General features: G+C 38.1%; 6 protein-coding genes across 14 annotated transcripts; 2 read left to right on the top strand and 4 right to left on the bottom strand.

The window, feature by feature from the left end:
- Nucleotides 1-482: 482 nt before the first annotated feature.
- Nucleotides 483-2,754, bottom strand: LOC114520475. Its single transcript, XM_028540751.1, has 4 exons — nt 2,673-2,754; nt 2,019-2,413; nt 1,599-1,911; nt 483-1,473 (listed from the first exon to the last, which is right to left on the bottom strand). The coding sequence occupies exons 2-4, from the start codon at nt 2,392-2,394 to the stop codon at nt 498-500; spliced, it is 1,665 nt and encodes a 554-aa protein (XP_028396552.1). The 5' UTR covers nt 2,395-2,413; nt 2,673-2,754; the 3' UTR covers nt 483-497.
- LOC114520474 lies at nt 2,673-16,010 on the bottom strand. 7 transcript variants are annotated; one of them, XM_028540750.1, is made up of 3 exons: nt 9,640-12,957; nt 7,950-8,043; nt 2,673-7,877 (listed from the first exon to the last, which is right to left on the bottom strand). In XM_028540750.1, exon 3 carries the CDS (start codon nt 7,772-7,774, stop codon nt 3,851-3,853), a length of 3,924 nt encoding a protein of 1,307 aa, XP_028396551.1. In that variant the 5' UTR covers nt 7,775-7,877; nt 7,950-8,043; nt 9,640-12,957; the 3' UTR covers nt 2,673-3,850. The 7 variants fall into 7 exon arrangements, with proteins under 7 accessions (XP_028396551.1, XP_028396546.1, XP_028396545.1 ...); XM_028540745.1 differs by having other exon boundaries at nt 2,673-8,043; nt 9,640-12,708; nt 12,865-12,957; XM_028540744.1 differs by lacking the exons at nt 7,950-8,043; nt 9,640-12,957 and adding an exon at nt 15,331-16,010.
- On the top strand, nt 3,214-21,753 carry LOC114520476 (RING-type E3 ubiquitin-protein ligase PPIL2-like). Of its 2 annotated transcripts, XM_028540752.1 has the most exons (27): nt 3,214-3,283; nt 13,016-14,258; nt 16,465-16,676; nt 16,924-16,973; nt 17,321-17,375; nt 17,466-17,528; nt 17,659-17,710; nt 17,815-17,866; nt 17,941-18,032; nt 18,115-18,204; nt 18,282-18,357; nt 18,481-18,581; nt 18,714-18,761; nt 18,924-18,999; nt 19,159-19,206; nt 19,323-19,381; nt 19,539-19,599; nt 19,708-19,736; nt 19,823-19,856; nt 19,935-19,997; nt 20,277-20,331; nt 20,420-20,476; nt 20,592-20,661; nt 20,737-20,799; nt 20,918-20,968; nt 21,068-21,159; nt 21,304-21,753. In XM_028540752.1, the coding sequence occupies exons 3-27, from the start codon at nt 16,645-16,647 to the stop codon at nt 21,383-21,385; spliced, it is 1,551 nt and encodes a 516-aa protein (XP_028396553.1). In that variant the 5' UTR covers nt 3,214-3,283; nt 13,016-14,258; nt 16,465-16,644; the 3' UTR covers nt 21,386-21,753. The 2 variants fall into 2 exon arrangements, with proteins under 2 accessions (XP_028396553.1, XP_028396554.1); XM_028540753.1 differs by lacking the exons at nt 3,214-3,283; nt 13,016-14,258 and having other exon boundaries at nt 16,130-16,676.
- LOC114520478 lies at nt 21,739-22,945 on the bottom strand. Of its 2 annotated transcripts, XM_028540757.1 has the most exons (3): nt 22,803-22,945; nt 22,243-22,425; nt 21,739-22,039 (listed from the first exon to the last, which is right to left on the bottom strand). In XM_028540757.1, exons 2-3 carry the CDS (start codon nt 22,411-22,413, stop codon nt 21,743-21,745), a joined length of 468 nt encoding a protein of 155 aa, XP_028396558.1. In that variant the 5' UTR covers nt 22,414-22,425; nt 22,803-22,945; the 3' UTR covers nt 21,739-21,742. The 2 variants fall into 2 exon arrangements, with proteins under 2 accessions (XP_028396558.1, XP_028396556.1); XM_028540755.1 differs by lacking the exon at nt 22,803-22,945 and having other exon boundaries at nt 22,243-22,436.
- A 6-nt stretch (nt 22,946-22,951) lies between these two features.
- LOC114520477 lies at nt 22,952-24,682 on the top strand. Its single transcript, XM_028540754.1, has 2 exons — nt 22,952-23,544; nt 23,739-24,682. Exons 1-2 carry the CDS (start codon nt 23,077-23,079, stop codon nt 24,621-24,623), a joined length of 1,353 nt encoding a protein of 450 aa, XP_028396555.1. The 5' UTR covers nt 22,952-23,076; the 3' UTR covers nt 24,624-24,682.
- A 76-nt stretch (nt 24,683-24,758) lies between these two features.
- On the bottom strand, nt 24,759-27,574 carry LOC114520485 (lysophospholipase D GDPD1-like). The gene is made up of 11 exons (XM_028540764.1): nt 27,383-27,574; nt 26,749-26,791; nt 26,619-26,679; nt 26,398-26,472; nt 26,175-26,220; nt 25,941-26,065; nt 25,777-25,866; nt 25,564-25,697; nt 25,434-25,481; nt 25,259-25,310; nt 24,759-25,029 (listed from the first exon to the last, which is right to left on the bottom strand). Exons 1-11 carry the CDS (start codon nt 27,510-27,512, stop codon nt 24,892-24,894), a joined length of 942 nt encoding a protein of 313 aa, XP_028396565.1. The 5' UTR covers nt 27,513-27,574; the 3' UTR covers nt 24,759-24,891.
- Between the last annotated feature and the right edge of the window lie 6 nt (nt 27,575-27,580).

The raw sequence follows: 27,580 nt of genomic DNA, 5'->3' as shown, positions 1-27,580 counted from the left end.
ATAACCTTTATTATTGTTATCATTGATGCTACTTGTTGATAATCCTGAATCGCTCGGAGTTGTCGTTTCCAAGTCCTCTTTCTCGGACCCGGACTGACCTGAAATCATCAATAACGTTGGTCTGATTTTCAAGGTCGAAAGATCTGTTTTTTCCAGGTCTTTTTTACTGTTTGATCTCTCGTTTCTGCTGTCAGACTCAGATACAGAGGACGAACACTCGTCTGTAGATTTGTCTGCAGTAGTTTCAACTCGTCGCTTCAAACTATTTTTCAATTCCTCTTTGGGATTTGATCTTTCTTCGGAACCTTCCTGGCATTCACCTCTCATCTTCTGTTTTTTAGTCAAAAACCACGAATCTCTTTTGACAATCTTCGGTCTTACCCGATTCTTAGATTCTTGGGGTTTCGCCTCAATGACACTGCTTCCTCTGTCCCGGGCGCTTGGGTACAACACATCTTGCATTGAATTGTGATCCACTGATACCCTCCTTGGCAAATTCAAGTTATTATCACTAAAGGCACGCTCTCTGTACAAGCTTGAGTCGGTTGAGCATTCCTCTTTGGGATTTGATCTTTCTTCGGATCCTTCCAGGTATTCAGCTCTGATCTTCTGTTTTTAGTCAAAAACCACGAATCTCTTTTCACAATCTTCGGTCTATCCCGATTCTTAGATTCTTGGAATTTCGCCTCAATGACACTGCTTCCTCTGTCCCGGGCACTTGGGTGCAACACGTCTTGCGTTAAATCATGATCCACTGATACCCTCCTTGGCAAATTCAAGTTATTATCACTAAAGGCACGCTCTCTGTACAATCTTGAGCCTGTTGAGCATTCCATATCCGAGTTAATATCGTCCATTGATTTGCTATCATTTGTTTTTCTAGTTTGCTGTTTCTTAGTTTTGCCGAAATGATCCAAATTATCCTCGCTTTGGCTTCGTTGTGGTCTCTGTGAATGTGAAGCATTTAAACTGGATCTATCTTTTAGGCTTCTAAATTTGTCAGACGAAGAACATTCTTTGCTGTCCATGTTTTTTTCACTGCCAATGCTGGGCGAGAAACTCAAATAATCCTCAGAATCTTTCTTATCTCCCCTCGTCATTTTTCCATCAGTTTTCCCTTTCTTTCTGGGCAAAAATCCCTTCATCCTAAACCTCTTAGATGATTTCCTATTTTGTAGTTTCTCGTTGTGTGTGGAGCTGAGTTCATCGTTCATTAATTCCTCTTTGATGATCAAATCTTCTTCGTTTGATCCTGAAACACGACTGTTTGGTATTGATTTCTCTTCCACTTTAAAACTACCATGACTGTTCGGTGGTTCATCAGGGACTTCCTTTCGTGTTGAAATCGTATCAAGGTCCTGTGGGAAGGCTGGGTGCTGCTCAGCCAAATCTCTTTGTGATTTCGCCGAGGTTTGTTTATCAGATTCGTCTTGTTGCACACAGAGCAACATGTTCATAATTGTAACGAAATCCCTGAAAATTATAGCACAATCTATTGATTCATCTTGTTGTACACAAAGCAGAGTGTTCATAATGATGATAAAATCAATACAGGAAAGACTGGATTGAAAGAAAGACATGATTACACTTTTCATTACCTGGGATTCTGAAGCTCGTCCTCACTCACATCAACGCCAATCTTCAACAGCGACTGTCTGGTCTGCTCCAAGTCAGCTTCAACTCCCTTGTAAACTCCAACAAACTTATTCAGTTCATATTTATGATCTCCAACAACCCCCCTCCATTTCTGGTTGTTCTTAACTTCTAGCTTTTCATCTATATTCGTCGCTTTCTTGCTCAGAACCGCTCCGACACTACTATCTTCATCTTTGTCCACAGTTTTTTCATCCTTGTTGGATATTGTGGTCTTATTGCTAGTTGACGAATCTTCTTTAACATTGTGGAGTGATTCTAAAGCATTATTCAGTGAAATTAATCTCACACCATACACAACAAAAACAAACAATCTTGGGGAAATACAACGATAGAAACTCGTTTTAGGATAGAGTAATGATTACCTTCTCTCTTTGCAAAACTCAAACCGGCATCACCTTCAGACGGCGAATTGTCTCTTCTTCTTCCTTTACGTGTCTGCTTAGCTGGCACCCAGAAGTTCCTGTCCATTTTATCCCATTCAAGCATATGTTTTGTTCTTCCCTTGAGGGTATTCGGTCCACTTCGTACAGTTGATTTCAGAATAGGTTTCTTTGGTTGTTTTTGCAATTGAGTTTGTATTTCTTTCATCCTGGTAAGCTCCTGTGACGTCCTCTCGTCCGTGTCCTCGTCTTGCGTGAAGTTTTCGTTGGGGTAGTCAAAAACAAGACGAACTTTGGTTCTACCAAACGAGACTTTTTTTTTGGACTTTTCAGTTGGTGTTGTCGTATTTTTTTCCATCTCAATCTTTTGTTTATTTCTACAATCATGTAGAAGGAAATTTTTATATTTTGATGTGAGAAATGTCGTAGTTTGTTTGACAGTTTGAAGAACGTGTTAGCCTCCATATTAACTGCATTACATTAACAATAGTATCGAACTGCCGAATTCGATAAACAGAGGTTTTGACAGATTTAATGGTATGTGAAGACTATTCCTTGCAGTAATATGAATCAAAACGCTTGGAATAAGAACTTTAAGAGTCAAAAGTCTAAATTGCCAAACGTATTTTAACCTACCTTCAATGTTTATAATAATGTGGAAACGTTTCGCAATGTTGTTTGATGTTGGATTAATTACGTGTCAATTTGAGGCTTTGAAATCTCGAGAATCGTGCAGTGTATCCTTCTACCATTATTGGAGTATGACTGTCTGGCCTTCAGGATTTCTTATGTGAAATATTGAAAGTTTACTTGTAGGTAGCGCCGACATGTATCCTGACTAAATAAATATATATTTTTTAATATTTTCATTTTTTCGGTAATGAGTTCCGTTCGACAAATTACCGCACAAAAGATGAGCGCTTCAACACTATGAAAAAAGCTGTTTAATGTCAGTTAATGGGTTACCATTGTTTCAAGGTATGTGATAGGGAATATATTGAATAAGGAGGGGATTAGTCACACTTTGTCCCAGTGTACATTCTCAAAGGATTATTCATAAACTTGAGCTAGTGTGGAATGGTTTCAGGAACAAGAATTCGATGATTCTTATCACAATTTTCCTTCCAAGGATGGCTGGTTCGTACTCAAACATATAATATTCCTGCGAGTTGCAACCCAACGTGGTGGTAAATTGGTGAAACGACTTTGGAATAAAAACAGGACTCGTTCAATGATTTGGTTAAAAGGTATGCATTTACAATCTTCTGAATAAGTTAAACAATAAATACATCTCTCAGCGTGGAAGAAAACAAGCTGCTTTCTCGTACGAACATATTTCGTTATTTTCTACTAAAAGAAAAGTACTCGGTGTCTAAAATTCGTTTTAAGTCTCAGTTCCTCGCGACTAGTGGCGTATGTGATTGAGTATTATGTCCTATGATATATTTTTGCGATCATTTAGGCCTAATTTACATAGAACATAGGATAGACTCACTCACTCATACTATTTTTCGACCAAATAGCTTAATAGCACTAATAAAACCAAACAATGACAAAAGCTATTCGTATTGTATGTAAATAACTATGGGTCCCACTTTCAGTTACGTTATGACAAATTACTTCTTCTAACCCCAGACTCCTAGTGTGTTTATGTTAAGGGCTCCTATGCATTATGATATAATAATACTTTGTGGGGCTAGCGTCTTTGAACTTGCGTTAAACACCATCTTTATCCCCTATTATCAAGCATTGGAACACCACGTATTCCTCTCTAAAACAGTGCAACGGGAATAAGATGATTCAGGTTTCTTGTTTCAAGAAATCACACATTTCCCTCCACCACAGTGACACTTGGTCTTTCCCTCAGCAAGGTCTTCCATACTGACTCCATACGCCGGGAGATTATTCATCTTCGCCGCAGTATTTTTACCCTTCTTCTTCCTGCGTTTTGGTTTTCTCATTTGCCTCTCATTGCTCGCCTCAGTCCCAGGCGTTGCGCGCGGTGTGGAAGTTCTTTGATTACGTAATTCACTGGTATCATCAGACAAGTTGATCTCATCAAAATCACTCAATCTGAACTCTTTTCGTTCCTTCGGCTCGAGTCGTTTTCCATTTTCTTTCTCCATTCGTCCAGCAGCACTTTCAGATCTCTTCAATCCATTAAAAGTCAAATCTTTTGTTAAATTTTGCCTGGAACTTGGCAAGGAGTGATTATTGGAACACAAACTAAGCGAAGACCCACGCGAGTTTTTGCCACTCCTGTTCATCCAACTCGAGGTGTACACGTAGACTGGTCGCTCACCGTCGCTTAGCAACTGCTCTTTACTGGCCTGTCTCGATCCAGGTAAACTACGCGAGCTCAGAGACCTCTTCGCCATCACATTACTACTCAATTTAGGGCTGGCTTTTAGTTTAGCCAACGTCTCGTTCAGGAGTTCTGTTGTTTGATCCTGAGATATGGCAGAACTATCGGTAATCCTATCCCAAATAGTAGGAGAGGAAACTTTTCTCTGGCCAGAAAACTCTACAGTCGGGGAAACCTGATTTGAGGTAGACTTGGAGCCACCATATTTCCGTCCGAAGTCCGAACTCTCAGTTCCAGTGCCATTCACGGCCTCTGTCCTAGTAGTTCCTACGTCGTCCGTGTTTTCAGCAGACCTATTTCCATTCCTCTTCACACCGACCGTGCATTTTCCCGCGCTTTCGTCTGACTCTTTCCTACTTCGACTTTCAGCCTCTTTCATAATCAGGCTTTGTATAACCTTCAGTTTATCCAACGCTTCGTTCGTGTTCATAAGTTTCACGCTAGGTCTCCTCGTGTCCTCGAGATCCCCTGACTCCTCATCGTCGTCCGAGAAATTTGGCGGGCTGAGCTCGGTCCCAGTGTCATCCCATTCTAACGACAACGCGGTTCTAATCTTCTCAGTTGGTTTCGAATTTTGAGCGAACTTTTTGTCGCGAGATAATGCAAGCAGCGGGCTATGGCTTCCTTTAGGCCCTGGGAGGGTCTTGCTGTGAACCTGACGGCGGGCGTTAATCATTCTTTCTCTTGATGTTTTCAGACTTTCTGAGCGTCTTATGTCACTTTTTGTTATATTGGACAACCCTTCAACGTTATTTAATACCGGGGATATCTTACGGAGTACTTCACCGATCGGAGACTTGACCTCTTTGGGTTTTGCCACCTTGTCATCGGATTCTTCACGTGACAGGCTGAGAATCTGCTGGGTTTTGTCAGACTGGGGCAAAGGTTTGGATTTCTGGTCACTCTTAGCATCTGCCAGTGGCGTCATCGCAGGCAGCAGTTGTTCACGTGATATATCCGTGTCATTCTTCTGCTTAGCATGATGTTTGCACATGACAAGACTCTTTCTTGGGCTAATGAAGGTGGGGTATTGTCTGAAACCTGGGTCATCCTCTAACACGGGCGGCTCCTCGCCATCACTCAAACTTTGTTCCATTCTACATTGCATGCAATTTTCTGATCTTCTAGGAGGGTCACTCTTTTCTTCATCCCCCACCTTTTCCAGCTCTTCTCCTACACCTGCCTCCATCTCGTTCCCAAATTGCCCCGTTCCCCCTGCCATATCTTTCATAGAAGGTACGGGGGTGTCCTCGTTCACCTCACCCTTCACCTGTATGGCTTTTTCCACATCTTGAGTTGGCTTCCCACCTAAATCCTCCTTAGCTTCTGCCGGTCTCAAAGCCACGTCATTCTGAATTCCATGTTCGACTGTGTAATAATCTCTGCCGAAATTCCCTCGCTGTTTTAACAACACTCCCCCATTTTCTCTCCTTGTTTCTGCGATAGCCAAATCAAGCTTGTTCTCCGAGTCATTTTGAGCCAAAAGCTTTGATAAACGAGGAGGTTTTTTGGGCGACTGTTTTGCCTTTCTTGGGACTATTGGCTGTTTGTATGGCTCAAGTTCTGCTTTTGCATTCGTCAGTGAAACCTCGTCGTTGGCTCGTAAATTCTCAAGCGATTCTTTCTCTTTGGTTGCCTTTCTTGTTTTGCTTTCGTTTTCTGAGAATGCACTATCGTTATTCTCAGATTTTAGCATACTACCAGGTGACTCGTCATTGCTAATAATTCCCGCAGCGTTCACGTCTTCACTTTTCTGCAACGTAATTCCATCTCCAATCTCATCACATTTTGGTGTTTCATTTTCCACATCCTTATTTAGCGAACTACGTGACTCAGTGTGCGACGCCACAACGTCGTCATCATTACTCTCCAGTCCCCTGACAAGGTTCTCCTCGCTTAATACTTGACTTTCTTCAGTTTTAAGTTTATCATTGAAGTGTTCAACTTCATCAGTTTTGTCCTCCGGAACATCCATACTCGTCTCATTGTTAAAGACTAAACTGTTTTCATCATCCAAGGCGGATTTGTCGGTTTCCAATTTCCCGACCTTTATCGTTTCTATTTCCGGCTTCTTTCCGTCTCGGCTCGGAGCCTCTCGGCTTGGTTTCGTCGCCATTCGGCTCTTCGATGTTATTCTAGGGATCTTTGACTTCGAGTTTTCGCGCGAAAAGATAAACTCGCTCCCAGGTTCTGTAACCGGCGTGTCCTCTTTGCTGCCGACGGAATCGGTGTCACCGAAACCTGAATCACTTCTCTGAAGCGTATTTAAAGTTGCACTGACAATTTCTGGTGATCCGCTGACCGCCCCTTTCTGAACATTCGGAATGCTGATTTTTTGATCAGAAACTAACGTTGTCTTGTTTTTAATTTGACCAGTTTTTGACGGTTGAATTTCAACCTGTGCATTTGAATTATTCCTCTGCGATGATTTTGGGGCGGTCATTTTTGGTATGTTGGATTTTCGCGGGAGTTTAGATTTAGTGACGTCACTTTTACCAACTCGTAGCTCATCACCAGTTCCCTCGCGTTTCGACGTAGATTTCCCAGCATACGTTGCTCTCTCGTTTTCTTTATCAATGTTTTGTTCTGTTGTTTTATTCGATGCGCTAGTCCTAGGATCTCCTCCATCTTGTTTTATGCTGGGTATTCTTGAGTTACCAGGATGCAACTGTTGACCTTTGCCGCTTTTTACGGGAATACCGCTAGTCACATTTGGTTTGGGTACAACAGGATCATATTGTTCCTCAGAGGTTTGTTTACTTGAAGCATTTGAAGCAGTTCTGCTCGATTTAGAGTCAGCTGGCGCAGTTTTTTTAACGACAGGTATTTCTTTTCCAGGCCTCTCGGATACGTTCAAATTGACGTCAGCACGCTTGAGAGGAATCCGTGATGACTGAGATCCAGTCCCCCGAGGGATTGCCTTTCGAGGAATCTTCGAGCCTCCCCCTGCATTAGATATACGCGGTTGGGTACTGGGATCTGATGTTTGACTAGCTTCTTGTTGGCTCGTGGATCCACGTGAGTCGCGAGATTGCACGCGCGGTACACAACTGTCCGTCCCGCGTGTAAAACTGTTAGCACGTTTCATCACGGTGGGTCTCGAGGCAGCCACGGGTAAACGTGAGCTCACACTGCGTGTTATGGGCTTGCGTGTTTTGGTAAACGTGCCTGAGTTGTTCCGAGTTCTCTCACGGTGCTCGACTTCGTTACCGCACTCACTGACGTCGGAAATCGAAGAACACTCGTCGGAGTCCGGTATGCTTTCGGGAGGAGTCGTGAGGGATCGTCGTAGACTTTCTCTGCTCAAGGATCGACGCTTTTCTGTGGTGTTAGGTACTGTAGGACGTGTTGTAGCAGAGGGTGGTATGAACATGTACTCAATAGCTCCTGGAGATCCCCCAAAGATGGCGGAGGTATTGGGTCGTGATGGTTGCACTGTGATTGGAGCGCCAGTGATTGGGTTGTATCGTTCAGTACTAGACAATAAGAGAAGAATTGATTTTAAAATTTAATAAGTTACTATTACCGTGCGCTCGGCAGGCTCGTACCAGCGGTTCTCATCCAACACTAGTTCTGGTCATTCTACACCTCTCACCACTCTAGTACTTTAAACAACAATGACTTGAGTCGTGGCATTGCAGTCTGACAAGAGAAGAACATCCTTGGCCTAAAATGTCAAATACTTTTATCATTTCAGTTCTATTATCAAGTTTCAATAGCCGCGTCTTTGAGCTCTAAAATAAATTAAACGTGCCTGTCATTGCAATGAGACAGACATATTTGATGATACTTAAAAATGTCCACTTATCTACTCGCTGGATGACATTATGTCCTTTCATCCATTATCTGAGTTACATGAGTTATGAAAAATATACATGAAACATGTCTCCTATCAATTGCTTTCGTGCAAGACGTCAATCTGTCATGCTAAGAGCCAGTATATTGGCTGTGAGATGTTTGCGTATAGGCCACAATTATCGCACGTGGATTCAAGTGTCTCCTACAGCGACAAAAAAAGTGTCCTTTGTTTGAAACAAATATATGCAAATATTACTTGTCTGAATGAAATGGCGTAATTTTCAAATATCAGAAAATCTTATTGAAACCTTATTTATGGTCGTTTTACAAATTTTATCTCGTCCAGTTTCGTACGTCATGTTTATCCTACCTAAACGTCTATTCTGAACTTTATAATGCATAGATGATAGAACTTGCTCTTATATCCGTCTCAAAGTTAAGTTCTTGCTCTATCAACCCTAAGGCGATGTGATATAAGTATTTTCGTGTCTTGATAGTTAATACTTTGTCTAAAATTTATACGGATTTTTATAATTTTTCCTATAACAATTGTACTTCAATCTTCACACCACTTGTAAGCTTGTTCAACTGTATGTAGACTTTATCGGTAAACGTACTTATTATCTTTTGAACATTATTTCTATATGTGCAAAAACATCTCATAGTTACAATGACCACATACCTGTATATGCAGAAACAATATTATATCTAAACAATTGCTCCTTCGCTTTCAAATATGATTGTTGTGTCAGAACACGGCTTGGTTCAACTGAAGGCGTTACTTGCGCAGTTGGTTATCATTTTAGCATCGTGCATGTATACAAGAGTTTATATTATATAGCTCTATACCTCAGACTGTTATGTTTTACAACAATCGCAGGTTTCACAATCACAGCCCCTACCGTGTGCATGGACTCAATTTGTTTTCATATCTTCATGCACTTGTTTTAAATCGCACAAAAACCGCTAAGCCTGTGACCGACCAATAGTCAGCCGCAAAACAAGTTGAGGTTGCTTTGAAAAATGAAATGTTTGGCCAATGAGAGACGGTTTTATATCGCATCATGTTTACTCTTCACTGGTCTTTATCGATGAACAATATTGAGATGGAGTATTCCGTCTCGTGATTGGGCGCAAATGAGTCTAGAAAGTTGCTTGATGACACAATATAGATTTGAAAAACAGACAGAGAGTTGTACTCCATCAATCAGTGTAATAGTTTTCGGTTCATCGACCAACTGATTTAAAACGAAAACGACATCATTCCTTCTTTGGGATTAAGATTGCTAGTCTGCTGTCACATGTGTTTATATCTATATTTGCCGACTAGAACTTTCAATTTTACTTTAACAACCCGTATTGCCTGTATAAATATACCTGAAGATTAAAAACGCGATTATCTTAGATTAAAATGAATAGGTACATAAAAGAAAGGCTTACCCTACTTGTGAGTATACACACTAACAATTCCTTATCCCACGAAATGCAATCTTCCTACAACAACAGGCGGGCGAAGTACATCAAAAGCGTCGGAACAAACGACTCTGATTCCTTCCAGTTAGTTCCGGCAACTACCATAAACAGTCTTGTTATTGAGGAACAAGCATGCAACATCACAGGCTTTAAAACATCTCATGTACAAAGGCAATCGTTTTGGCGTGGCGATTGTAAAGGATTAGACTCAATTCAAATGATTCATTTTGGATGCACGACAGCTGGTTTTTAATCATTAAAAGCGCGTTATACAACTGAGCTGTAGACAAGCTGAATACATCTTTTAGGCGTACGCTGGCTGTATATATTATACCAAACAATAGGATCTAGAATAAGTTGAAGACTTATTGCAGCTCTTTCGATCACAGTTACTTCGAAAACGCGCACGTTTTGAATTAATTTTTTCATTCTATTTGCTTTGCTGCTAATTTAACTTTTCCAAACACGCTTTGCGTACTGCGGTTCCCTAATATCCACATACATTAAGAAAGCTTGCAATCAAACCAAACATATCCGTCGTTTTAACAAGAAATCTACTTTAACTTACATTCTTGAGCTTTCAACGTCGCTCTTTTTCCGTTTCTGAGAATTTGTATAGGATCTTTAGGTTTACGACATCGAGGCACAACTCAGTCAAACGTTGGCAGAGATAATCAAGGCTTGTATGCTAATGTTCGTTGCATCTCATTAGCAACCGGTAAATAATGCAATATGGACCGATAATTTCGATTGTCCTTTCCTGACAATGCTAATACGAATGTAAATTTGCTGTCGTGAAACAGAAAAACAAAACCAGCCCAAAAACCATCATCGTTTTTTGGAGTAGCCTAATAGAACTCGGTCAAAAATATGGGGTACGTGTACTACTTCTGCAGTTCAGCACAAGAATACTGCTGTAAATCTGGTAGCCTAGTCTGTAACTATAATATTATTGTACCTTCATTAAATATTAATGATAGAAAATTTCACTTTATTTATTCATGAGTTCATAATGAAGATAGCATTGTCTGCATGTAGAAGAACAGGCGACGACAGACATAGCTATTGTTTGTGATTCTCATATAAAAACAAAAACTGTGTTTCCGCGTTGGATTTAGTTAAAATTATTCAGCGTGGTCAGCCGTGGTGCTTTTTTCATTACAAAGCGTCACTCGTTGAACGGAACTGAATATATATGTTTCATACTACGGCGAGATGAGAGTTTCAAATCGGTTTTTCTACTGATCCCTAAACTGATACCTGCAAAATTCATACAACTGAAATATATTTTTTCAGTTTTATAGATTTTTGTTTTGATATCATGGTTGACCGTAGAAAAAAAGCCAAGCACGATAATTTCAGGTGGACTTTGAGGATGACAGCGGTTTACAATTCAAAATCTTTTCACACTGATGCGATAAAGATATTAAAAAATCAGTTTCTTGTCTGTCGATTCACACAAGACTGTCTCTAAACATTAGGATAATATGAAGAACATTTTATTAACTTAGCTTCAATTTCATTGCTATTGTATCAAATATGCAAGATACTAAGTGGAAATTAACAAAATCCATGAGGTATAAGATATTTTTATATGGATCCACAACATTAGATATTTCGATATATTAGGCTTTTCCCCCTCCAGGGGTTTTGAAAAATATTGAGCTGATCTAACTGATTTCCCAACTGAGCCCACATACTGTTCCCGTTACTTTGGTGATTATACGAGACTGCGAGTTACAAAATGTTACAAAGCATTGGTGATAATTGGTGAAAACTTTAACGTCTTCTTTTGACGCAATCATCCCAGACTTTTGGACCCTGTAACACTTATTGAGGCGCACATTTTATGTATGATGTTGTATTTATGTAAATAATGCATATATGCTTGCAGTTTGCCAGAGCATCATTATGTGAATGAGCTTTGTATGACTTGACTGAATATGATGATACACATTGGCCCTTCTTTTTTGATGATGTCTTTTCTCTTATGTGCAACCTGACAGCTTGATTCGTTCATGGTTTAAAATTTTAGCATAGTTTGGTGTGAGTGGATATCAATACTCCACAGAAAACAATATAAAGGAAACTTTATAGCATCTTTCCTCTTCATTGTAACGCGTAGACATGCAGAGTCACAGAGGAGCCTTGCATGCACACATACAGGGTCAAAAATCTTCTCATGTTCATCATTAGGTCGCGAACATCTAGCTTTCTAATCACACAAAGCCAAAGGCATTTAAAACAAAGTCAATGCAACAAACTACCTTTCGCTAGCAACCTTTTCACCCGACATCGTATTTTAATAACCACTTAGTTTAGTCTGTACATCTAGATCATTCTATCCATAATAAAATAATAAATAAGTAATTTTATAAACTTACAAGAAGCCTGTATTAACAAATCTCACGAATGCAAAGGCCAAAGCATATTATAGATCAAGAAGATTCATTTCACAAGCTTCTAACATACTTTCTTAAAAGGATATTCTAGGATGAGTATATCTATCAACGATATTATTCATACAGGACACTGTGATGAGTATAATGATTAATAATTTATTGTGCAAAAGCTGTTTGTATTCATCTCTAAAATCATCCAAGTTTTGATCAATCTAACCAACATGGATTCAAAAAAAAAAGCCACGATCGTTTCATGACAATGGCTGATCTTATGGCTTGTAAAAGATTCTACCATGCGATACCTCGTCAATATATAATGCAGTCACTACAACAGCAGACGATTGATTGATCTTATATCTCAATATAGCAATAGAGATGAGTGCTTAGAGCTTTAGACAAACTGGATGTTTAGACAGTCCTAGGTCGATCATACACATCATTTCACACAGCCCAAAGCGGTTGGCTTTCAAGTCTATATCATGCACCTAAACCTCAACAGTTTTGTTTGTTTTCAGTGAGATTTTGTCGGCTAGGATGTAATTGATTTTCTCCTGTTTCATGTGTTTGAGTACAAACGTGTGCAAATTTCAATAGTCTTTCTGCTTTTAACCTTTACGTGCGTACTTCGAGCTAACTAGAGCAGAGAGAACGAGGAAGAAAATCTAATTAAATTGAGTATGTTTTAAGTTTGAAACTGATACTCGCTAGAGCGTAACCGCCTGTAACAAAAGCAATTGAACAATTCTCACACTAACTCTCCCTAGAAACAACGTGAAATATATATGATTACCTTGAACGACTGTTTAGCTCCATTGTAACAAACAAAAACTTCACTGAGCTCCTTTCGTTTTTGACTGCCTATAATCCACGTTCGTCTTCGATGGATGTTTGAAAACTCTCACGGCGCGTCAGTACGGTTATTTTGACAATTTTTTCATTAGAAATTCACAATCAAGGACAGCGATGTTTGGTCTTTGTATTAAGACTGTCCATTCATAACAGGTGAGCGAACTCTTGTATGGCGTAGTAATTTGCATAACACTTTGTTGAGGTATAATTTGCTTTGATTGGAAAAGAAATTTTGGAATGGTTAACCGCCGTTATACTGCTCTAAGCGTATCATCAAAGACAAAAATTTCCGATAGTAACGGTTGAAACCGACTTAAATAAAAGTGATCTTTTTTTCATACACTCAATCATCAGCTCCTGTAAGGCTGTAACTGTAGGAATTATAGGCATATTGTGTCAACTTTGAACCAGTACTGGATCGAGTTGAAAGGTCTTACTGAGAAGGCTAGCCAATTCCTACAGACGAAAAGTGATTGTGTTGTATAAAGATGTTCATACATCTTTTTAAGTAGATCGTATATTGGCGTTAGATTGGAGGATCAAGGTTTATGATGGAATTCCATTGAAGTGTAGGATAGACCGTGCAGTTAAATTCTCCTTTATCCATTGGCATTGCTACCCTTATTAATCAATAGCATTCCCAATTTGGGAATGCTATTGATTAATTTTCATTCAAAACACGAGGTCCGGAAATCTAGGGTACTTTCCCAAAACAAAATCTTTTTACAATTTAGATCCAATCTTCGGCACTTTCCCGACAAATCCCGACAATCAAATATAAAATGGACAGATTATTTTAATGACATTTTTCTATCTTTCTTTAATCGTTCCGGGGTGAAATGTTATTGAATCTATTTTTTCCGGTTTGACTTTTCATGTTAATCCGGTGAGAAAAACCAAATATTGATCAGCAATAACCGGCTTCCAGCGGTTTCCGAGGGTAAATAAGACAACGTACGCAAATGATGTGCGAAAATGGGAATAAACAAGAACAGTTTTAAGATGCGGCATTGGAACAATCCAGAATCCAGATTGTGAAAACTTGATTTTGAAAAGCAGCGCGGGTGTATGGCTATTATTTCCAATTTTCCGTAAAGCTTTGTTTTCAAGGATATCGGCCAACTAATAGAAATAATAGCGATATACTTTAGAGAAACACATGATTAGGTGTTAGAAAGGAACATTTAACTTCGTTTAGGTACCTGAGAATAGCGATTCATTGCAGTCATAATATCGTATCACGTATGGCGCAATATTCAATTAAAGAAACTTTAAAACTATCATTGAACAAGGAAAAATGAATTCGTGGTTATGAAAATTTCGCAGGAACAATCGGTAATTAGTATTTCTTATGTTGCAGTAAACTTCTATGATGGTACCGGCATCTAGTGAACAACTGTGTTAACTTATTACTCCGGCGTCAGCGACGGAGTTGAAAATTCGCCTCGGTTTTGTTTTGTTTTTGTTTTTTTTTTTATTATTTTTTTTTTATTATTTTTCGTCGTCGCAAGTCTGTAATGGCGCGAAACATTCTAGTATTTAAAATGTGTATGTGATTGGATTTATCTATGTCCCAGTCTTGTCTCCCAAGAGTTGTGGTGCACAGCTTTGGCTAATTTTCCGATGCGCGATTCGATTTCGCTCGCATGATACGGCAATTCCTCCAAGAGGAACAAATAAACCGTTCTTTTCATGCTTTTCGATTAAGTTTAGACTGAATTGGGGTAAGAATATATTTAATACGTGTAGATTCTGGTCCTATTTTAGTAATATCGCTGCTATTTCGCCGTTTAACAAGATGATGTGGTCGTGTATGGGCGCTTTGACTCGTCGTAGTTTGCACAGGATTGAAGATTTAATATAACTATATAAGCGCGAATTCCAAAGGCAAAGTGTAAGACAAAGCGAATGTATCATACCGTTTATTTACATTCTTGAACGATTTAACTTCTATACTTTTTAAAGTACGATGTGCTTCTGAATTTCGCGATCGAACATTTAGGTTCGCAAGGCATCTAAATGCGAATATGAACTGTATTGTTTATGTTCAGAAGCTCTATATTGAAGACTGGCACGTGCGCCGGAGTTAACGCCAGAACAGGCGTCTTGTTTGACATAGAAATAATAATTCGAAACCATCTAGACGTTCTTGCCACTTCAGATAAGTCTGAAATAGTTCTAGATCTTTGGGTAGAATTTATCCTTTTAAGTAACCCAACTCGTATATTACAATTTAGGATGAAAACTATTTTGCCCAAGTAAACAGAAAACTGTAGTCTGTTAATGATATAGCGCGATAAACGTCTGAACTGAAGACTCTAGGTTCAAATTTCACCCATCACTTTACTATGAACATGGCCTCAATAAATATCTTACAGAAAGGTGTTCACACAAAATTCTTCCTAACCTTGTTTTTCCAGTAGCCATAGTTCCTTAAAACTTCGTTTATGTGATCTTGAATTAAAGAAAATGATTAATTCAGGCCTGCAGATATTGAAGCCATTGAACATGTGAGATAACCTCGACAGGAACGCTTCACGCATGCCTCAGACGACCCGCAGACAACGGTTACAAACAAATTGTTGATTTTTTTGTTGTAACACTTCAAACCGTCAACCGGTTAATTGATAATGAAACTCAAGCTGTGCGCGAAAATGTTACTTTGTTTGCATCTTTTTATATCCTAAATACACTCGTCAAAGCTTTCGTCATCTGGTTCTACCATAGATATTGCCATAGTGACTCTGGCTTTCTATAATAGTGTAAAAATGGTCGCATGCATGTAGTGAGGTTCCTGGTGGTCGATGGAAATCGGAACCCCATTTAATACAACATAATTTGGTTGAATAATACACATGGTTCACTTCGAAATGCAAAGAAACTACGGAGGGATTCGTGCACTGGCTTGAGAGTTGAGACGGCCTAAGACATAGTCAACTGATTTCAATCAGTAAAACTAATCCAAGTTCCGAAAAAACCTTTCATAGATCAACTCGAAACAACCAGTAATTTAAATTCATTTATTCGGCTACCGACATTTCTTTTTATTTACAAAAGTTAATTCATTAGTTAAGTGAAAAATAAGTTCATTGTTGCTGTTTTTGTTTTTCCCACTGTTCTGGGGTGAGTGTTTTCATCGTGAAGGCGTGAATATTTTTCATTTCTTCCTCCAAACACGCATTTACCATTCTGTGTCTTTGCAAGAGAGGTTTGCCCGAGAATTTCTCAGATACAATAACCACACTGAAACTCGTTGCGCATTTGTCCGCAGTGATGTCAATTACATCCTAAAAGAAGCAGAATTATGCGCACTTTAAGTTTTACAGCATGAAATGGTCCAAACAAGATCAGGACTGAAAAGAAGTGAGAAGTCCATAACTCATAAAATTGGTAGCTAAATTTGTTAGATAAAACTATGGTCATAGGTTCATTTTTATAACCCATATCGAATTGGAGGCGAGCATATGAACCTTTCATAAGGCAACGCCGCTTACCAAGTGGATTGGACAAAATTCTTTGGTTAATTTTGTTTCTAATGAAGATTTTAAATCAGCCATCTTGGAATGTTGGTGTTTTGGTCAGCGTGTCTGCGGAACACCGTGGATACTTCATGACTTTAATTCTTTGTTTTGGTGAAGGACTGGAGGTTCAACACTGCAAAATTTAGTAAAAAGTTTATATATTTTCATGCTTTTTACTTCGTGATTTACCTCATTTTGACATGGGAAAGAGACAGCATCAGAAAGATAAACTGTAAGTTAATAAAGACGGTCAGAAAATAAACAAATTTGGCATTTGAAGGAATTAGTGTCTGACAGACTGACACAAGAAATGATTGAACATCGCTTGTCATTTGCCAACTTTTAGTCTTTTACTGATAATGAAAGTTGTCAATCTCTTGAAAGGAGTCGAGATTTATAATCAGACAATCTATTGGACCAGATGAAACTATCATTACCTTCCATGTGTAATATTAAACTGTTTCGTTTTTCTCAACCAGGTATATTACTAACAAAGAATGGAGAACTGAATGGGGTGGAAAAGATTCTGGTATTGAAAAAAAATTATATTTATCGATAAATTGTAAATGTATTGTAGCTCCCTGTGTCCATAGTGCTGTTGAGGTTTGCCATACCACTCTGCTTATATTGCTACCAATTGCTTTTGAACTGCAGCCCTCCTGGATCAACCCTCAAAGTAATTTTGTTGTTATAGATTGTATTTTCATGGCAAGACATCACACCAAACTCTAAAATAGCAGTAGATAATATCTCAACCCCCCTCTTCTCTACTTTTCCCTTGGTGTGTTGAAATTTGTTTCCATTCATCTGGTAGTTCATATGTAATTATAAATCTTCATCATCGTAATTGATTAATGATAACTGCACTTCCTTAAGGGAGTGATGTTGGTGCCAAGGCAGCATTCAGAAGATTACCATTTTATTGTTGTAGGTCAGTTCCATGCGATTCCTAATAGTTCCTGTTGGTGAAATATACTTTCACACACTTTGTACTTATTTCAATATTTTATTTGCCTTCTAGTTTGTCATTACAGCCATTTGCTAACCCATATTGCACAAAAGAAGGTGTTGTTTTTGACCTGTTGTGAGTATAGCAATGCCGAATTATTTCTAGACAGTATTTAGTATGAGGGGATATGTGATGGGAAATACTTTCTCGTATGGAAAAGTAGAAGTTTATTGTACCCTAAAGCAATATCTTGACCTGCGTTTAGGAGTATTGTACCATTTATCAAGAAATTTGGCAAAAACCCAGTTAATGGAGAGGTATGTGAGTTGTTAAACCTTGGTTTCCATTCAAAGTTCCTTCAAGATGAAATGACGATTTTAAATTATCTCGTATTGCATGTAAAATTCCCTTGTCTTTCCAGCCTTTAGAAATGAAAAACTTGATCAAATTGAATTTCCACAAAAACAGTGATGGTAAGACATTAATTAAACATATGTTTTTGTATCTAAAGTTCCAGGTGGTTTTAAATGGAAACGTATTTCTTTAGATAAATATCATTGCCCAGTGACATATAAAGTGTTTACGCAAAATAGTCACATTGTTGCTGTGAAAACTACTGGTAATGTCTTTGCATATGAGGTATGTTGCTGTAGTGAATATTTTTGAGAAAAATATTTGAAACAGTGTATTGTAGCCTGAATGTATTTCTGTTCTGCCGTAGGCTGTAGATCAATTGAACCTGAAGACGAGAAACTTTAAAGACTTGCTGACAGATGAACCATTCACACGTAAAGATATTATTACAATCCAGGTATTTGCGAATGCAATAAAAAGTAAGTTTCCAGATTTTTGCTGATAGTAGGTTGTTCTCTATTCAATTTGCAACAGGATCCAACCAACCTGGATAAATTTAATCTTGCTTCATTTCATCATTTGAAAAACAACTTGACAATAATTGATGAAGGTTAGGAATGAACTGATGGTTCTCTTACAACTTCTATTATGATCCTTCCTGGACCTATGTAGCTAGGAAGCAGTTCCTAGGCATTGAGAAAATTATGGTGGTGTTATTAATCCTTTTCTCCAGGAGAAACCAAAGCAATGCAAGATCCAATGTACCATATAAGAAAGACCAACACAACAACTGAGAGTATTCTAAATGAGTTGAACAAAACATACAAAGAACCGGTAAGATCAATGAAGTAATTTACTCCACAAAATGACCAGATTTTTATTTAATAAACTATAAACATTTGAAGTTTATTGCAAAGCAATATGTAACATGGTATAAACATTTTATTCAACTTGTATTTATCTTAGGAAAGCAAAGCTTCTTCCTCTTCTTCGAAAGCTGACTCACGAAATGCTGTAAGTATTATCAGAATATAACATCTGGGTTTGACAATTTCTGTACACAAAACTATAGTCTGTGCAGAGATTGTCTTCACTCAACCTTGTCTTGCTCAATGTTTTGTAGTTTAACTATTCCAATGTGTAAATATTTCTCGAATGTTCTTTTGCTGTTTTAAGGCTCCTTACTCAACTGGTATGATGGGAGCTTCTCTCACATCAACTGCTCGTGTTCCTGTGACAAAGCAAGAGGCAGGTGAGTGGGAATTATGAGTTGTTTTCATTGCATTTCCCCTTTTAAACTTTCCCTCCTCTCACGGCTAATCTTAATGGAGATTACTGTAGTGGAACATGCCTCCTCAGGCCATTGGCATTTTGCTTCCAATGAGAGATAAATCTTCACTCATCTTTTCAGCAATCATTGATGAGGATGTTTTACGATACAGAGAAGTGAAGAAGAAAGGTAAGATATAGTAAAATTACTAAACATAACAATTTATTTTGTTTTAATGGTTGTGGTATGACCCAGAAGCACAATATAAAATCTCTAAAACAGTATTCGCATGTTTTCTAACGCAGGCTATGTTCGTTTGACAACAAACATGGGGGATTTAAATCTGGAACTTCATTGTGAAATGGTAAAGCAGATCATGGAGGATAGATCATATTTGTCCATTCTTTTTTTACAATCCTTTTTTAATCTCAACTGAAAGATACTACATTGTGTGGTTTTGAAGCACTGTATATATTAATGATTACTGTATATTTTTTAATTCATCATCTCTTTCTCTTTAGGTCCCTAAAACATGTGAAAACTTTCTAAAACACTGTGCATCGGGATACTACACTGACACTAGTAAGAGCTATCTTGATTTTGAAGTTTGCTACATAAGCTAAATATTCACCACACCCATTCCTTGATTATTGGTAGAATACTCAAATATAACTCTGTTCTTCGTTGTAGCATTTCACCGATCAATTCGAAATTTTATGGTGCGTAAATTTAGATGTTTTCATTAAAACTTTTGTCTGAAATATTACAAGTGCCTTTGCGTCTTAAACTAATTTCTCTCCTGTAGATACAAGGGGGTGATCCAACTGGAACAGGAAGGGGTTGGTATAACATCCTGCCTTTCACAGCAAACCTGAGACTTGTTGGTCAGTAATTTCATTTCCTATCATTCCTTGCAGGAGGAGAGTCCGCGTGGGGTCCTGCATTCAAAGACGAATTTAAACCGAACTTAACTCACACAGGTTTGAAAGTTGAAATCCCCGTTTACGCATTAAATTTTTGCTGTGATTTCCGGTGGATTTTCTTCTTCTGAGGGATGAGGAAGAGTGCAAAGTTACGAAACTCTCTGATGTATAAGTGTCATTATTTACACACCCGTGACTTTTACACTTCTTCGCATCTATCAAAAGAAGATAATCACATCTCAACTCTCAGCAAATGGTCTATGATTCTTCTCATCCAACTTCATGTCTTTTGAGTTTCGTTTTTGATGTAAATTACAACGAGTTGCTCTGTTCCAGGTCGCGGTATCTTAAGTATGGCGAACTCTGGGGAAAATACAAACAAATCTCAGTTGTAAGTTATTTTAAAACCATGCAATACTAGCTGTGTTTCGTGCGTAAATATAAAAACTAAACGTCCTATTTTTGTGTCTATTCTGTAGCTTTATAACCTACCGTTCTTGTCGCCATCTTGACAACAAACATTCAGTTTTTGGACGGTGAGTTTGCAGCAGCAGTCGGGGATTTTTTATGCTTTTTTTTTGTAACTTAACTTCATATAAACTGAGGTTCTATATGAACTACAAGTTAGTAAACTATGAATTTTTTCTATAGTGTCGTTGGGGGAATGGATACTTTAAGCAAGATGGAAAAAGTCGAATGCGATGAAAAAGATCGGCCGAAAGTACGACACGAAATATATCTCACTAATAATCCTATCATTGCCAAGAATTAAACAATTTTGCTTTTGTTTTTCAAGGAATTGATCACAATCACAAACGTGAGCGTTTTTGTGAATCCTTTCGAAGAAATTGATGAAAAAGTGAGTTTTTTTTCCGTTGAAGTTTCAGTACAAATATTATCATAAGATTTTGAAGAAAGTTCGCCAGTTTTTTCCTTGATAGAGGTAGCTGAAAAGGCAGTTTTCATTTTTGTTTTAGTTGAAAGAAGTGAAGGAAAAAGAAGAGGAGGAAAGAAAACGAGTGGAAGAAGTGCGTTATGAAGATGACCTTCATCATAATGAACGAGAAATGTTGAACATGATGAGGGTGAAAAGCCTCTTGAATAACTTTTATGTTTTTATATTCCAGGAGGAAAGAAAACAAAACACAACTTCTGCTTTGGAAACTCAAATGACGGTTCATCGATCAGGAGTTGGCAAATATATACCAAAAGTTGCAAGGTATGTAGCTTGTTGAGCCCTGAATGTATATACATCATCCACGTTTAGTAATTTACTTCGTCTAAGGTCAGATCACGATTTCACCAATGATGTAGCCATTACCACAGTCTTGGTCGTTGATGAGACCTAACGTTTTTATTTTAGTAATATCGAAGACAGTCCCCCGCAACCAGCCAAAAAGAAAGTTAAAAAATCTTCAGGATTTGGTGATTTCAGTTCATGGTAACTGGTGGCTTCTCATGGCCCTCGCGAGTTCAAGCAGTGAGTGGTGAAACTACCAGCAAGTCTAGCAACTTGTACTCTAGAGCTTAGGTTAGCAGAATGCGAGAGCTACTGGCACTAGTGCCTCTACGGTGAGTTCACTGGACTTAAAATTAATCTCTCAGGACTTGTAGCGAAATCTATACGGCAATATTTTGACAACTGTGGGCCACTGGACAAATATACGAAAACTCCTGTCGAAAATTCATCACTGGTTCACTGTACTTAAGCCTATATAGAGTGAACAAAGGAAGCTTCATGCATCTTTGCGGAAACCAATACAATGTAAGACAATAATTTACAATTATTTTACAACTTTAATTCACACATTTGACAGATCATTCATTGTACCTCTCAAACGAACTGATGCGGTTTTTAAATTTATATTTTCACTGTCTTCTTGCAAGGCGCTGTCCACATTCTCCAAGACCTTTTGTAAATCGAACCGTATTTCTGGAATAACAACAGACTCCAAACGTATCGTTTGTCTGGCAAGATCCAGGCGTAGCCTTATCTTCTGTAATATCGACATTATTTGCATCCCATCTTTATTTGTGATGTAATCGATATGATCGATCAAATCATTTAATGTTACCAGGATACTATCTTCGTCGACTATCTAAAAGAAATGATCACATATCTTGACACTTTTGAAAAGCTGCGATGGTAACGTTTTGAGTATATTTAGTTTGCTACCGAGATCAACAATCTTTGGTGTGCATTTAGGTGACAAAACTCATCCCAGAGCTGAATGATGTTTTTGACCTAGTAAACCTACTATGATTACCTCTACTTAGCTTCTTTATCAATAGAATTCTGTACCTGATCTGTTTGGTGGATATCCTTCCCCCGTAGACTCTCGACAGCTGGTCGTAAAATGCTTGCTGCCTCTTCTAAGAACCTCACCACTCCTTTATAGAAAATCTTCTCTTTTTCTTCCTCTCTCAACCATTCTATTGCATTCTCAATATTGATGAGCAAACGATTGGACATGGTTGGATATGGCTAGACGTTGAAATCCAACCTTTCATTACTGATGATAATGCACTTGGCAATAACGCGCTCATTTGCATGCAGAACAAACTATGGACGTCGTGAGAGTCCCGCCTCCAGCTGGGATAACAAAACGTTATGAGCTTTCTCTTTTCATCTATATTCACCCGAGCATTGCAGTTTCCGTTTTCACTCGTAAAGTTAGTTTATATTTGTGCCAAGAGATTGTAGAGCGCATGGGGATGTTTTGAGGACAAGCTTTTTGTCATGCATACAGAGCCTATAAATAGACCCAGTGACATATCTAGCCAATCAAAACACTATAAAGTCTAAAGTACTGGGGATATTCGTATAATACTGTACAATCACAGTACAAAGAGTTTACTTACTGTACAATATTAACTACGACGATCTCGTAATCTGTAGAATCATATACATCAGAAGGAGACTCAGTTTCGACTGGACGACGTACGGACTTGTACGAACACAGTCGAACACGAACAAGCTCCAGCAACAAGCACAAGCATGTTCGTATCTTGTTCGAACAAGATTAATCTGACCGGAAATACGTCATTCAGAACGTCATCAGTCTGGCGATGTTTTCTTTGTTTTCGCGCAATATTGCGGGAAAAAATTATAAACGAATGCTGTCATTAGTGCAAGATGGACTACGATTTTGAGCTTGAAGGACCGTTCGTTATTTTCGCCAGTGAATTGGCAAGCGCTATCGATCAACATCCGTATAAACCAAGGGAAGAGACTATCTTTGGGGTGTGGAAACGATACGATCGCCAATCATTTGCATTTTACCTCGGCTTGGCTCATGCGGACGAGGTTTACGAGCTTTGCAAGAAGTATGTCAAGGATAGACCGATGAGAAATCCTCTTCCAGATGAAATCGACAGCCACTTGGGCAGAAATGCATTCATAAACTCGTTGAAAGAGATCTTCCTGAACTTGGAATGGCGCAGTTTACGACAGAAAATTATGACATTTGTTGACACGAAGAAATTTCACGAAGTGAAAGAGAAAGTGCTGTTAAGCCAGCTCGGTGAAACTGAAAGGGTGAATCAAGCTATCGTTAACCTGTGTTCTGAAGAAAAAAAGTCTGTAAAAGAAAAGGTTGAAGAGGTTTGTATTACATCATCTGTTTTTTTTACTAATCTGAATGTATTTTCATCAATAAATAACATCAAATCCTAATCCTAAAACTGTTTGGTATGTCATCATTGTCATGTTGATAATAACGCAACCTTTTGTGAAATCAAATCACCTAATCTGTACAGGATCTAAATCCTTCTGATCAATGCAACAATCTCCTATAGGTTTGTCAAACTATCACCAAGGAAACTGGCAAGACTGTAGACAAGGTGACCCAGGATGCTTTAGCCCACAAATTACGCCGTGACAGAGGGACAGTTTTGGAAGCAAAAACCGTGACAGAATTTGCAGTTGCCTCTGGAAAGGACGTGCGCAGAGAACCGGCAAAGTCATACCGGAAGCATATTACCTGTAATGACCTGACCTGGGTGTTGGTAGGTCGGGTTGATGCTCGTGACGAAGCCACCATAGTTGAGGTTAAGAACCGTACAAGAAGGTTCATGTGTCCAGATTATGATGTTCTGCAGCTTCAAGCTTATATGTTCCTGTGTGACAAAAGCAAAGGCATATTATTAGAGAGATTGCGTGGTGAAAACAAGGAAACACCATTTGAATTCAATGAATCGTATTGGAACGAAGCCATTGTCCCAGCCATGTATGAATTTGTTCGTGATCTTGAGGAAAGGGTGATCATGAGTCGGAGTATACTGGATGGAGTTACCCCTCCGGTTTCGCCACAAAAACGAGTTTGTAACTTTGAAGTTGAGTCGCCAAGGAAAGTCGCTAGGGTTGAACTAGGCTCGCCAATTGTCCTGCAGGGTTCCTCATGGGAGAACAAGGTACATTCTGAGGATAATGAGGTTCATCATGGTGGTAACAAGGCTCATCAAGGAGTCGATGAGGCTTGTCCACTTACTCAGGGGGTTCTTCAGGGATCATCCTGGGATGATGAGCCATCATCTGATCTTGGAATAAACTCTTCACATGATGGAAATGATTCTTTTGCTCTTTATTTATCACCGTCCGATACAGAAAGTGACGAAGAGCTGGCAAACATGCCATTAGATCATTTGATTGAGCATGCATATAATATAAATAATTGTACATAGATATAAAGATAGCACAAATAATTAGCAATTTTATAAGGTCTATCAAGACTCTTTTTAGCATTGTAAAATATTAAAATATATTAAAATTAATAATGTAAATTATTAGCTATAAATAATCACATAAATTATTGTAAAAGCCCCCCTTTTATTCTAAATATATTATTGAACCCTTCAACTTGTGAATTAGCTTCAATTCGTACAGTACATAATAATAAAATAACAAATGTCAATTTACAGGTAAGAATAGGAAAATGGTCTAAATTCATATCTAATTATTTTTATCATTCGTTGTCCTTTCCAAGTAATCTGTGAGTTTACTAGGGTAGTCTGTCATTACACCAGTAGCACCAAGATGCTCAAAGGCTCTAGTGAACTCTTCGTCTTCATTTAAAACCCAGAGGTAGGTCTACAAAAATTTTTAAAAGAAACAAACTATAGCCTGAAAAGGATCCATCTGCAGTACGTATTGAAACAGGAAGTAATGAGATTGTCATCATGTAGTAGTCCTGTTTGAAAGTGGATTGGAAATGCGGGATGGATTTTTCCTGGAATTCATATTTTTATGGAGCTGACATAATTTCTGGAGTTCCTGTCCCATTTATGAATACTATGAAAGTGAAAAACAGCAATATTACCTGTATCCCTCTTCTTTCTAGGTGTTTTATTAGGGAAGGATTCATAATGAACCTAAATATATATGATAAAAGATAAGAACTTAGAACTGTGAACATAAAGATTGGCTAACATGAATTAGTGTAACAACTTCAGGTAAGATAAGATGAAACATTTATTCTGCAGTACTATGATTACCAGTCAACTATTCTAACAATCATTCTTTGGTTGTTGGTAAGATCTCGCCTACAATAAATTGAAAATGTTAAAATTGATTAATGCTTTGCATGAAATTGTTTGCCACAAGATTTGATAATACATCACTTACTTGAGTAAGGTAGAAGGTAATAAGATCTCTAAGAAACCCTCCTTTAACGGGACAAATGGTAAAATGCCAAGATAATACATGGCAACAAGGGACACACAGCGCCAAATGCCAAACAATAATGAAATTTCTGGATCCTATAAAAAGATTTTATTTTGAGGTCTGAACTAACTACCAAAAGCATCTGCAGTAATTGAGCGTGGCTTTTGTATGTACCTTTTTATAAAGTTTGCTATTAACTTCATCACTAAAGGTTCCCCAAACAGTTTTATCTTTTCGGTTATAATCCACTATTAACTGGTGAACCTGTAAAGGAATTAAGATGTTCTGTCTCTCAAAACAGAATTCAAAAATGTTACAAGAGATAATATTTACTGCACCTTGTCTATGAGTTCATCATTGTTATCCTTGATATCAACATTTATTGGATGTTCAGGAAATGCCTTGAACACTGACTCCAGAAGTGGTATTTTTTCACTCGTGTTCTTTCCCACTGCTTTTTTACCTAGAAGATAAACAACTTGATATATTAGAACACTATTGATCATGGAATATGGTTTTAGCTTTCTGGTTACAAAAGAAAAACTTGATGGATAATTGTTATGTTAGCCTACCTGGTTGAAATGTGACATCAAGCACAGGTAATAAACTTGGAAGATCCTAAAAAAATCTAGTATTTTAATAAATAGTTTCCCGGGCCTTAAAACCCCATGCAATCAGGTCATGAAAAACGACAAGATTTGACACATAATATGGTGGAATAGATATGGAACTGTAGAGATAGAAACTGGAATAAGTAGCTAGTATGGGTCCTTACTTGGTCACTTGCAAGTTTACCTCGTAATTGGTTTCACAAATCTTCTTGCGAACCCCACATATTCTTCCAAGATCATTGTCATGGGTCACGACTACCTGTGCATTTCGATAAACCAAAAGGTGTGGGAAGAGGTGGTAGTGGGGGGCATCTTGACCCGACCCACTTGGCCCAGGATCAAGAATGAGGTTTTGGTCACCAGCTTTGGTACCAGTGCAAAAAACAAAAACAATTGCAGCCGTACCTGTCCATCTGCAGTAAGATGCACATCCAATTCTAACATTTCAGTTCCAGAATGCACAGCACTGAAATACGAGGAACATGTTTTAGCAGAGTTCCAACTTTTAGTTTTTTTATCTCAAGAACCAACTTACTGGTGATATGCCGTCATTGTGTTTTCTATATTCTCCCCAGCACCTAAGTAAAAACAAGCACTCTGAAATAGTATTCTTCCAATTCATGATTCATCTGTCAAGTAGCTTGTCATGGAAAGATCTTATGAAGATTGTCATGTTAATTAGCCAGTAATCCAATAAGAGAGCTCCATATCATACAATTCTTTCAATTAAAACACAATTAGAACGCATGAACTCTCATCCAAATTTGTAACTTTTCTTCAATCTATCATACTAAGATTTATTCCGTTCACCAAATTAACAGTAAAAATTTAATACGTTTAGCTCGGTTTCTTAATTTTTGTACATTGCTAGCGAGTATACATTTTTCATTAGATGCACGTTGCAAAAAATTGTGAAGTTAATTTCTCGTGACCGCAACGATATTAAATTACGTATAGTCTGATTGTCACACATGATTCATGATAAAAATACAATCCAATTGGGGGGAAAATCGCAATTTCTCAGAGGTTACATAACTAGATCAGGTGCTTGTACCCAAAACTTAGCCAAACTTCACCTCAAGTAGTTGAATATCGTCACTTGTCATATTTCAATTAACAATTCAAACACGTAAACAAAATCATGACAGAATATTGAGTTTCAAATCTACCTCCCCGATGACTTATATGCTTGCATGTAAATTTCCTTTCTTTCTTTCGATGAAGGAGATTCGGGAATCGTAAAAAGAACCAAGAGATACAGAAATAACCGCCAAATATCGGTATGAACATCGCAAACATCTGTCTTTTGAGTGAAAATTTTTAACCGAAGGTCATCACTTGGAGCTCGTCCAAAATGTAAACAAACT

The sequence above is a fragment of the Dendronephthya gigantea genome, unplaced genomic scaffold (genome assembly GCF_004324835.1).
Source record: "Dendronephthya gigantea isolate DGI-Jeju-01 unplaced genomic scaffold, DenGig_1.0 000016F, whole genome shotgun sequence".
NCBI lineage: Eukaryota > Metazoa > Cnidaria > Anthozoa > Malacalcyonacea > Nephtheidae > Dendronephthya > Dendronephthya gigantea.
Note: the sequence above shows the minus strand (reverse complement) of the source record. Positions and strands in the feature narration are given on the sequence as shown.

Bases quoted from the DNA above. Each gene is read 5' to 3' on its own strand.
- LOC114520477 (XM_028540754.1), top strand. From the start codon at position 23,077: ATGGACTACGATTTTGAGCTTGAAGGACCGTTCGTTATTTTCGCCAGT. The intron at 23,545-23,738 runs GTTTGTATTACA...AATCTCCTATAG, and splicing joins TAAAAGAAAAGGTTGAAGAG to GTTTGTCAAACTATCACCAA.
- LOC114520474 (XM_028540743.1), bottom strand. From the start codon at position 12,887: ATGGAGCTAAACAGTCGTTCAAG. The intron at 7,878-12,864 runs GTAATCATATAT...CTTATTGTCTAG, and splicing joins GAGCTAAACAGTCGTTCAAG to TACTGAACGATACAACCCAA.
- LOC114520475 (XM_028540751.1), bottom strand. From the start codon at position 2,394: ATGGAAAAAAATACGACAACACCAACTGAAAAGTCCAAAAAAAAAGTC. The intron at 1,912-2,018 runs GTAATCATTACT...ATAATGCTTTAG, and splicing joins GAGTTTTGCAAAGAGAGAAG to AATCACTCCACAATGTTAAA. The intron at 1,474-1,598 runs GTAATGAAAAGT...TATAATTTTCAG, and splicing joins GACGAGCTTCAGAATCCCAG to GGATTTCGTTACAATTATGA.
- LOC114520476 (XM_028540752.1), top strand. From the start codon at position 16,645: ATGGGAAAGAGACAGCATCAGAAAGATAAACT. The intron at 17,867-17,940 runs GTAAGACATTAA...GTATTTCTTTAG, and splicing joins TTTCCACAAAAACAGTGATG to ATAAATATCATTGCCCAGTG. The intron at 20,800-20,917 runs GTGAGTTTTTTT...TTTTTGTTTTAG, and splicing joins TCGAAGAAATTGATGAAAAA to TTGAAAGAAGTGAAGGAAAA.
- LOC114520485 (XM_028540764.1), bottom strand. From the start codon at position 27,512: ATGTTTGCGATGTTCATACCGATATTTGGCGGTTATTTCTGTATCTCT. The intron at 26,473-26,618 runs GTACGGCTGCAA...CGAAATGCACAG, and splicing joins ATCTTACTGCAGATGGACAG to GTAGTCGTGACCCATGACAA. The intron at 25,311-25,433 runs GTAATCATAGTA...ATATATATTTAG, and splicing joins ATTGTTAGAATAGTTGACTG to GTTCATTATGAATCCTTCCC.
- LOC114520478 (XM_028540757.1), bottom strand. From the start codon at position 22,413: ATGTCCAATCGTTTGCTCATCAATATTGAGAATGCAATAGAATGGTTG. The intron at 22,040-22,242 runs GTACAGAATTCT...CATTTCTTTTAG, and splicing joins ATATCCACCAAACAGATCAG to ATAGTCGACGAAGATAGTAT.